At 32.4% G+C, this 10,285-nt stretch overlaps 1 protein-coding gene across 1 annotated transcript; it reads right to left on the reverse strand.

Annotated features, from left to right (window-relative positions):
• Nucleotides 1-7,431: 7,431 nt before the first annotated feature.
• Nucleotides 7,432-9,164, reverse strand: LOC143594136 (uncharacterized). Its single transcript, XM_077073524.1, has 4 exons — nucleotides 8,940-9,164; nucleotides 8,188-8,604; nucleotides 7,907-8,001; nucleotides 7,432-7,753 (listed from the first exon to the last, which is right to left on the reverse strand). The coding sequence occupies exons 1-4, from the start codon at nucleotides 9,162-9,164 to the stop codon at nucleotides 7,432-7,434; spliced, it is 1,059 nt and encodes a 352-aa protein (XP_076929639.1).
• Nucleotides 9,165-10,285: the final 1,121 nt, after the last annotated feature.

A 10,285-nucleotide genomic window follows, 5' to 3' on the forward strand; every position in this document is an offset into this window, starting at 1 on the left:
AAATAAGCCGTCAGATAACCCATATAACGGAGACGGGTTAAAAAATGTTGAGAAGCAACGTGAGCACCACACGTAAGAAAAAATAAAAAGACTGAGAAGCAATATGATGATAACACATCAGCTTTTTTATTATTTGTTTTATATATAGTATTGATAGATCTTTAAGGTCACAACGTATTTTCTAACTTTTTATAACAAAAAAAACACATCAACCCAATTAAAGTTCATAAATCTTTTTATTCTGGTGGATGATTAAACCATGAACATAGTTTTTATTTGACCAAACAGGAATAAAGAGAGAATGTCTGAAAGTTAAGTTTATAAAAATTGGCGATGAACATCCCAAAACAATGTTCAGAATCACAAGTCAAAACCAATGTGGAATGCCTTAACTATGGAAACTTTGTCTTTGACGGCATATATGAAATTAGTCTACTACTCATTAACTTTTCTAAAATTATCATATGATACTATTTTGTTTCCCCTTATTTATATAAATTGTCATACGATTGTGTTTACATTAATCATTTAACAAATCACCACCTAGAGAAGACGAAGAGCATCCATATAGGTAGGGTGCATGACTTTCAAATCACATGGAACACCACCGCCATCCCATGTGGGTATGGTTCATGGCTTCATTGCATGACAAAAGTTTGTCACATAAACTTGATTCATTGTTGACTATTGAAAAATTAAAATGAATTAATAAGGTTATAGGGTACTTGTGGATAGGTGTTGCCAGTAATTTTGTGGTTTGCGGATAATTAAGGGTAGAAATGATGTGACAGTACGGGATTGATCGGCATATGGGTAGTATCCATAAGTGTCCCTTCCCCCTTAAGGCCGTTAACTGAGACGTGCATAGAGAATTATCAGTTTTGATTGTTTAGAGATATACAGGAGTAGTTACAAGAATTACAAACATAATGATATCATTATTTACTTCCTCACGATTAATAATTTGTTAAAGATTATATTTGATATCAACTAATAAATCGTGTAAAACACTTTGATTAGATATGACAATTTAATGATTTATGATACAACCCTTTAACATGATATCTCTTGGTACCGTAAGGAGTTAAAAATGATAGGGTTTAGGATAAATGAGGGATACAAACCACTGATTTAAAATTTTGACATCAGAATACGACACGAACAATGTTGACTAGATTACCTTTGATGACGGTTGCTAATACGGTAGAGGTGTTTTTTTTAAGCAAATACTTGAATATTTTATTATCAAATACATAGTATCAACTAAAGCAATGTTACAAGAAAGTCCACGATCTCGTGTCTAGCACATCCATCTTAGTAAATCAACTAAAGCAATATTCAAACCCTTTTAAGATAAAAGGTTTTGGTTCTACACTTCTACTACTCCCATTATGCGAATATATATTGAATATCGCATTAAAGATTAACCATCATATTACACTGTTTAAACCTACTTCAATGGATAAGCTATTATTTCTACCCGAAACATCATGAATAACCGTATCAAACATCATAAGTTTCATAATGAACAAAAAAAGAAAGAGGGAAAATACCATAAAAAAACCAACCTACTTTATGTTTTACTTTACAAAAGTCTCTCAACAATTTTTTTCATGTTAAAGTCCCTTCACATACCAAATTTTAACACAAAAATGGCATAACTTATTAAAACATATTTTTTTGCTTATGTGGCATACATGTCATATATACTATGCTGACATGGACAGCCTATGTGTCAAAAATTGACATGTAAGCAAATTTTGTTGATTTTTTTTATGTATCGAGGTTTGTTTATGCAGAGAAAAACCGTCTCCTCTCCTGCCGCCCAGTCTACCCCTCTCAAATGTTGGAATCCGACCTCTTCCAACAGGCCAGCCTACGAATCGATAAGCGAATCAAGGTCAACGACTCTATGCAGGGGTGTTTGGCTACAGTCAAAACCTAATCGTTTTGTGTAATCGTCTGATTGGTTTAAGGTTTAGTGGCAGATGTTCCTGTGAATCAGAAGATTGATGAGGTATTTCTGATTTTGTTTTTATGGATTCGCTAATATGTTTACAAACCTCATTTCGTTTATAGATTTCGATCTAAACAAAGCTAAATTGGGAATTCATTGATTTTGTATGCGATATCAGCAGCCCGCTTTGTTGATTACACTCTCATTGTGACATTCGTCAATTTCGGGTCTTGTTTGTATTCGTTTTTGTATTTGTTTATTATGTAAACCGACCCGATTTGTAAAGCGAAGCTTATGTTATAATCAAAATGATGGATTTATGTTACAATATTGTTTCACACTTGTTGGGTCTTGAAAACATCCTATTTTTATTTTTATTTATTTATTTATTTATTCTTATTTTTTTTTGTGTTTTTGTCTTGATCCATTTTGCATGAAAACTCTTGTGTCTCACACCCATATTTGACCACCAACATTACCCTATATATACACCACATTTCCTCTTGATTTTCCTTTGCTACAACTCCAAAAAACAAAAAACTTTCTCAAACATCAAAGATTTAAGGTTATTTTCTTAAGTGTTCTTGAAGGTTTTTAGTCTTTCATCTTAATTAGTTTATGTAGCCTTATTAATACTTGTTTATGGTTGTGCAACATATATATAATATACACCCCTTGTTTACCTTTGGTAGTTACTTCTCCGATTCCGGTCGGTGAGGTTTCGGACCTCATAAGGCAAGGCTTCATGGAGGACTTCGTGTCCTTGATATATATACATCTATATAACTTGTTCATACATATTAATCTTGCTTATTTTAGTTTGTTGGTCATGTTTACAAGTTCCATGGTTATGGGTTTTTAAGAGTCTATGCTTCGGTTTAACCGTAAATAGCTCTAAACCGTAACCGAACTTTGTTACTAGTTTTGTTAAATAATTGTTTAAACATACTTATTGTTAGATCTAAGTTTCTAAAATCATTTTTACAAATTCTATGGTTATGGGTTTGTAGAATCTTACCTCGGTCTTAACCCAAAACACGATCCAAGCCGAAAACCGAACTTTTGTTTAAAGACTCTATTGTTAACTTTTGGTTGTAAAACTTAAAGTATTTTTATTTGTACATTATTATACAAGTTCTTTAGTGTTTGGACATGTGGAAACCATCTATGAGCTTGTTGTGAGATGGAAACCGAACCAAACCGATTCTTACTCGCTTAAGACACACAAGTGTGTTTTTTTTAGCCATCAAGACTTGTATATTTCTTTAAAAATAGTTACAAATTGATTTTTAAATATTTTCTTAAGTACTTGGAAATGTTGGATCCAACTTGATCTCATAACAAAGTTTGGACCAACAAAACCGAACACTCGCTTAACGTGCGTTCAATACTTGGTTAAGTCTAAAACAATGGAACTACATACTTGGTTAAGTCTTATTAAATTTTATTGAGTTATCTCATAACATTCAATATTTTGGAAAGTTGACTTTGGGTTTGACCAATTATCAAGACCCGAACCGACAACCCGAACACTCGATAAAAAAAAACCGTTTTAGTATCTTTATTCAAAAGGGATTTGCATTCTCGCATTTTACCCACCTTATTAGTTAACATAGGTTGAGTAAATATTAAGGTTAAATACTTTAACCCGGTTTCGAGCAAACTTATATTTTTAAAGGGTTATTATTATAAATTCTTAAATAGTTACATTTTAAACCTTTAACTTTAATTATTTACATTTCTCAACATTTATTTTGTTTAAAGACCTTCAAGACAACCTTTCTAAATTCAAGACCTCTTTTCTTTTTAGGCATTGTGCGTTAAACTCGTCGTTCCGACAAATCTTCAAATTATCATTTTTCAAGTTTACTACTTGAAGGTGAGTACTTCATACCCCATTTTCCATCTTTTATTTTGGGGGTGACATTTCATATTTATTCAACAAAATGTTTTATATTTGAATCTTAAACCACAAACGTAGTTGTATACTTTACCTAAAAAATTGCTCGATTTGGTGTTCTATGCTTATATGCCTACGTGTTTATCGCTTTTGGTTGGTGGAACTATAAAATCCTAGACTATTTGGCATCCCCTTATAGCTAGGTGTCGCTATGTGTTTAACGATATCTATTTATCCAGATTACCACTTTTATTTATCGTTTTGTATGCAAGTTCTGTGGCTATCTTTATTATATACTAATATGATTAAACTTATGAATTGCTCACCAACCTTTGTGTTGACAAACTTTATTTTATGAAATGTTGCAGGTTTGCATCTTGGTTGATTTATGATTGTGAAGAAAACGACATCAAAGACCTTAGGATATTAGTAAAAATGAACAATATCAAATTTGCCATATTTTGTGATATCTTGTTTATGGTTATTTTATGGATAATTGTTATGTGACATGATATGGGTTAAAGTATACATATTATATATAAATATTTTCTACACTTTAAATTGGTTTTGAGTTGGTTTTTATTGAATATTATACTAAAGTGGCTCGTATGCAAAGTCTAAATGTTTTAAGAGACAACGAGCAAAAACTTGGAGCATGTTTACAAACTTGAGACCAACGAGTGAATATCCTAATAGAGTTTGCATATTATTATTATTGTTATTATGTATGTTGTTCAAAATATAAAGTAATTAACAATGATGATTGTTAGAAAACGAAATTTCAAGTTAGGTTCAGTTAAAAAACAAAATAAAAGAAAATCATAAAATTAATTGAGCTTCTCATGTTGGGCTGATAGCGAGAGTTTTAAAAAAAAAATTAATTAATGGGCTCAATTAGTGTATGGTATTAATCACTTAGTCCATTTAACAAATTATGTTTTGACAGCATAAATACAAAAGTCGGTTTACAAATGGGCCGATTACTTTGACTTGTGGAACAAGAAAAGGACAAGCATTATATAAAGGGATCATCATTATTGTTTTGAGGGGAGGACGGGAGACAGATTTTTTTTGGGAGAAAGAGCAGCCGTGAGCAACAAAAGGAGATCGCAAGGCAAGGAGAGAAAGAGCATCTTTGGTTCAACCAAATAGCATCCGGGTTCAACACCGTCTCATCCAAAAATCCTTATTAGTCGGTTTGAATCCATTATTTTCGTCATGAATTTATTGTTTAAACCTATTTACTTTCTTTTGTTCTTGAGTATGGTTGTTGGCTAAACCCTTAGACCGTCTAGACTTATGATGAACCTACTTTGATGTTTTGATTTGACTTGGGATTTATTTATTGTTATGGTTTTTATGGTTTAGTAAAAGATTTATTTATAATTAATTGATGCATATGGATATTTAGGATTGTTTGATGAGTTTTATTCCATAGCTTTCCTTGATTATTGTTTGTCATATGATAGGGTGCTATTATCAATTACTTTGTGTTCTTGATTATTTTATGGTTGATTTCATGATAAGATCATAGGAATAATATTGTCAAATAAACCTATGTGTGCTGCTAACATAAAATCTGTAAAGTGCTAGGTTATTGATAGATCTTTATTATTTAATCTTGTTAGATTTAGTTCTTCGTAAGGAGTCCGTCTAGGGTTGATTATTTATTATTGTCTATTGAATTAATTAAATATTTTAAATTGCCTTTGATTTCCGCGCTGTAAGGTAGGATTTCGTATAAAGGAACTAGATCATAATTAATTAGGTGACCGTAAGGGAACTTGATTTTTATACTGGTGTGCGTTAAAATTTATTAGAAACCCATAGGTGTCTTCTTGAGAATGGTCAGAGGTCCTGTTCGAGTTTTCTTTTAAGTGTCTATTTTATGATCCCAGTCCATAACTAAATATTTTCCTGGGTTAATTCATTACTGAAATTTAGGGGATTCTAGCCTAGGTAGTTTTCTCATCATCATCTTATTTTTACAACAAACTTTGTTTTCGTTTAAATTACTTATTTTCTTAATTAGTTTTTAATTATAGTATTAAATTAGTTTTTTTTAATAAAAACCCCCCAAATAAATATAATTAATTAGTCGTGTTTTGTAGTCAAGTCTAATTAGCTAATAAACGTAATTTAGAGAGTCTCGTGGGTTCGATATCCGGACTTACTTAGCTTTACTATAGTCAATCCGTTCACTTGCCGGTTAGTAGTTTAGTCGAGTTATAGAGAGTCTAGAGTATTACTTAGTGTTTATTTTTAGTTAATTTAGTTAATAAATATTAAACTACTTTTAGCACATCATGACATTTTCGATGTTATGAAATGAAATGAGTTTATTAAATACTGTCACTTTAATTAGTGCCATGTGCTTATGGACAATCGTTACACCTCGGCAAGTTCCGCCGCCTTTGGTCGGGGTGTGACACTCATAGTCTCATTGATAATTCCAACCAAGAAACAAAAGTAAGAATTTGGCTGCATTTTGATATGTCATTTAAACTGTGAGCATGATATTATTTGGGGATTTATATAGGTTTGAATTTTAACCTCAATTGGTGTTGTTTTATCATTTACTTGATTGACACAATATTTGAAACTGTGTATCTTACTTTGGAGACACTAAAGCAACAAGTTATTACTAAAAAATCAGTACTTCAAATTATCAACAAACAGATCGGAAAGTAAGTTTGTTCAAAGTGACCGTTGCAGTTTGAATGGGATGTATAAAGTTTTTGACAACTTGGATTTGACAAGGTAGTGAAATAATGTGTTAACAACAGTTAAACTGTCATGTTAAATTAGTCTATGGTATTCAAATTTTGTAATGAAGTTATGATCGCAATGTTGATTGGTTAGATGTGTATGCATGAACATGTGTTTACAAGTTATTTTATGTGATGGTTTGTTTCCACTTTTTAAGTTGCGTTTACAAGTTATTTTATACCTTGAACTAGTAGGTTAAATCAACTACTGCATTCGGTTGCTACCAATTTGTATGACTGCTACAAATCTGTTGGATAGCAAAAAAAAAAAAAAAAAAAAAAAAAACGTCTTAATTTGGGGAGATTCAATCAAATATCACAATTGCAATCAAAATAATATTGGTTTTACCATTTGAAATAGTCATACAATTTTTAACCAATATAAAAGGATAAAACAAACATAAGCAAATACTTTTAATCTACGTAGTTAAGGTGGTTCGACAACTTGGCTTTTTCAACTTCTCATCAATCTGAATTCTAATACCAACTTCCACATCTTGATTATGCTAGGCTTCTTCATGGATTATTTGGCTTTCTTGATCAACATGATGTACCCTACCACCTCTTCCGCCTCTCCCGCCTCTTCGACCTTTTCCACCAATTCCAGTGCCATCTTCAGTCGTCATCCTTGATCTAGGCCTCCCCATTTTGTTAGGTTCTTTTGGTGGTTTGGTCTTTTTCTCATTTGTACATGTTTTTATATTATGTCCTTTCTCTAAACAATTGCTACATGTCATATATCTTCCGCTAGTCGATACTTTCTTGTACTTGCCTTGTTTTTTGGTTTCATGTCTCTTTCTTTTGATTTATGGCCTACCCGGCATCCGTCTCTCATTTGGAGGAAGAGGCTGAATGTAAGGCGTTGACTTCCACATTTTACTTCCATTTAACGGTTTCATATAGTGCGTGTAAGTCTCTTTGAACTTCTCCACCCTAAACCAATCACTTGCATAATCTTCAGGGTCATTGTTGATGTAGTACATAGCAGATACCGAATGCAAAGAAGGTAATCCCGATATTTGCCACAGTCTACAACTACATTCTCTATTATCTAAATCCACGGTGTAGGCTTCATATACATTCCTTACCTCAAATGCATTGCCACCACTTGGAATAACGATCCAGTTCCTAAATATAAGCATAGAAAACTAAAACTTAAACAACATAATAACTAGCTAATAAGAGCAGCATTGAAAAAAAACAGCAAAAAACTAGTGGCAAAACAACAAAACAGCAACAATATGCAACAGTAAATATCAACAGCAAAACTACATCAAATACAACAGCAAATCAGCAGCAAAAATAACATCATATATCAGCAAAACAGCAAAAAAAAAAAAAACAGTTGCAAAGTCAGCAAAACAATAACAACAAAACTGCAAATAAAAACAACATTAACAGCAGTAAAATACCGCAAAATCAACAGCAAATTTAGCATAAAAACATCAGAAAAATAGAAGAAAACCCAACTAAAATCAGCAACAAATTAAAACGAAACCAACAATCACTTACCTTGAATTTTTTGACCAATCTTTTATTTTTTTCCTTATAGCCGGGCATACCTTACCATCCCATTTATGTGATTTCTTACTCATCTTATAGTTCCTCTCCATTAGAAACATTCTAATCTCTTCCAACATTGTAATAATTGGTTTTCTTCTTGCATTCAAAATAACGGAATTAAAGCTCTCACTGATCCCGTTCTCAACAGATTCACATGCTCTATCGGTTTCAAAGAAAGCCCTAGACCATGTATTTGGGTCTCTTTCAATTAAATGGTCGAATGCCTCAATGTCTATGGATTTAATTTTATCCATAATTGAGACAAGCTCATGCTCAAGAGACATTTTAGATGCTGCCCAAAATAAGTTCCGAAATTGTACCCCATTAAATTTCTTCTTGAAATTTGCATATATATGTCTTGCACATTTTCTGTGTTCAACACGAGGAAGCAAATCCTTTACAGCTTCTACTAGTCCCTGATTACATTACAAAATAGACGTAAATAAGATACAATTAAAAATAACAAATAGTTATAAAACTTAAAATAGTTGCACCTTGTGTTGATCCGATATAAATGTGAGACCCCTTCCATCGGATAATCCAATATAATCTTTTAAGCATTCGATGAACCATTTCCAATTATCTTTGTTCTCTACCTATTGCTGTTAGAAGTTCTCCCTTACATAACCCTTTTAAAAATGTTCCATCTAAGCCTATTACTTTCCTACATGTAACCCAACCTTCTTTTAAAGCTTTGAAACATATATAAATCCTACTAAAAACATTACTACCATCTGGCATACCATTTAACCCCCACTTTCACAGAACTTCCAGGATTGGTTCTCAAAATCTCATACGCGTAATCCCATATCTTTGCACAGTGTTCATTCAAACAACCCTCAATTTCAAGCCTTGCTATAGATTTTGCTCTAGCACATTGACCCCCGCTGACTTTAACCATGTAGTCACGCAACATATCAGCTTGCATTTCTCTTGTTTTAACAAAAGGTCTTGCAATAAGTTCTCTAAGATACATCTTAGCAATCCAGAGGATGTCACTAAGGACCCTAAACTGTAATTCCTACTTGTGATTATCATTAAGGCTTTTAATCTGAAAAGACTTCTCACCTTGCATCCAAGATGCCCATAATCTAAACGGACAAGCATAGCCTACATCTTTGTTCCCACATACAACATGGAGCCTATTTGTTTCATTTTTCCTATAGCTTAGTAGGTATCTGTTTACCATAGCAGCATAAAGCAAACTTTAATTGTGCGGGATTTTCATACCTATGCCCAAGAACTGGTCTCATATCTTTCCAGTTCATGTTTGGGTCATGAATTGGATATACTTTCCCTTTCACCACATGTTCAGTACCTTCATTATCCTCTTCAATGTATTGAATATCATCGTCATCTTCAGCCAAGTTCTCACCAACATCGAACCCGTCTACATCATTAACAAAATAAAGCTGTGTATTCTCGTAACAGAGTTTATTTAAGAAACTATCACCGGTTGTTCTTGTTAAAGTAGTAACATCCTCCTCCTCTTCAAGGTCCATTGACACACAATCTGACAACTCCTCGTCATCGGTACTCGCTTCATAAGTAGTGTCACTAAAATCGCTTTCGTCATCAGTGGTTAGTGATTCCATTCTGTAAAAACACGTATAAAACATGATTTTTTAATCGATTATACAAAGATAATTTTGTAAAAGACACGTAATAAGATGATTTTGTAAAAAACACGTTTAGTTAGGGTTTATAAATGATCGGTATAAACAGTATTTGTAAGAGCATTCAAAGAATCAAATGACTTAGAAGTGGATTGATATTAACATACTTGAATCACTGGCTTGTTTATGCTCAAAAATGGGTTGAGAATTCTAAACGAGATATAAATTCTCTGCACTCTTGCTTCTGTCGTTAGTATTCTGACGTTCATTAGGTTTTAGTTTTTTTTGGAATGGATTTTATTAGGTTATTTAATCTCACTAAATCCACCTCATTACCTTTTTCTTTTAGAATAAAAATACATGTGCCACCTAGGATAAGAAAATACATGTAGACAAAGAAAATCAGTTCCAAATTGTTTTAATAAGTTACGTCATTTTTGTGTTAAAATTTGGTATGTGAAAGGACTTTAACGTGAAAAAA

Source organism: Bidens hawaiensis, unplaced genomic scaffold (assembly GCF_021521415.1).
Source record: "Bidens hawaiensis isolate Kalapana, Puna unplaced genomic scaffold, B.hawaiensis_p1.1 tig00043129_1, whole genome shotgun sequence".
Lineage (NCBI taxonomy): Eukaryota > Viridiplantae > Streptophyta > Magnoliopsida > Asterales > Asteraceae > Bidens > Bidens hawaiensis.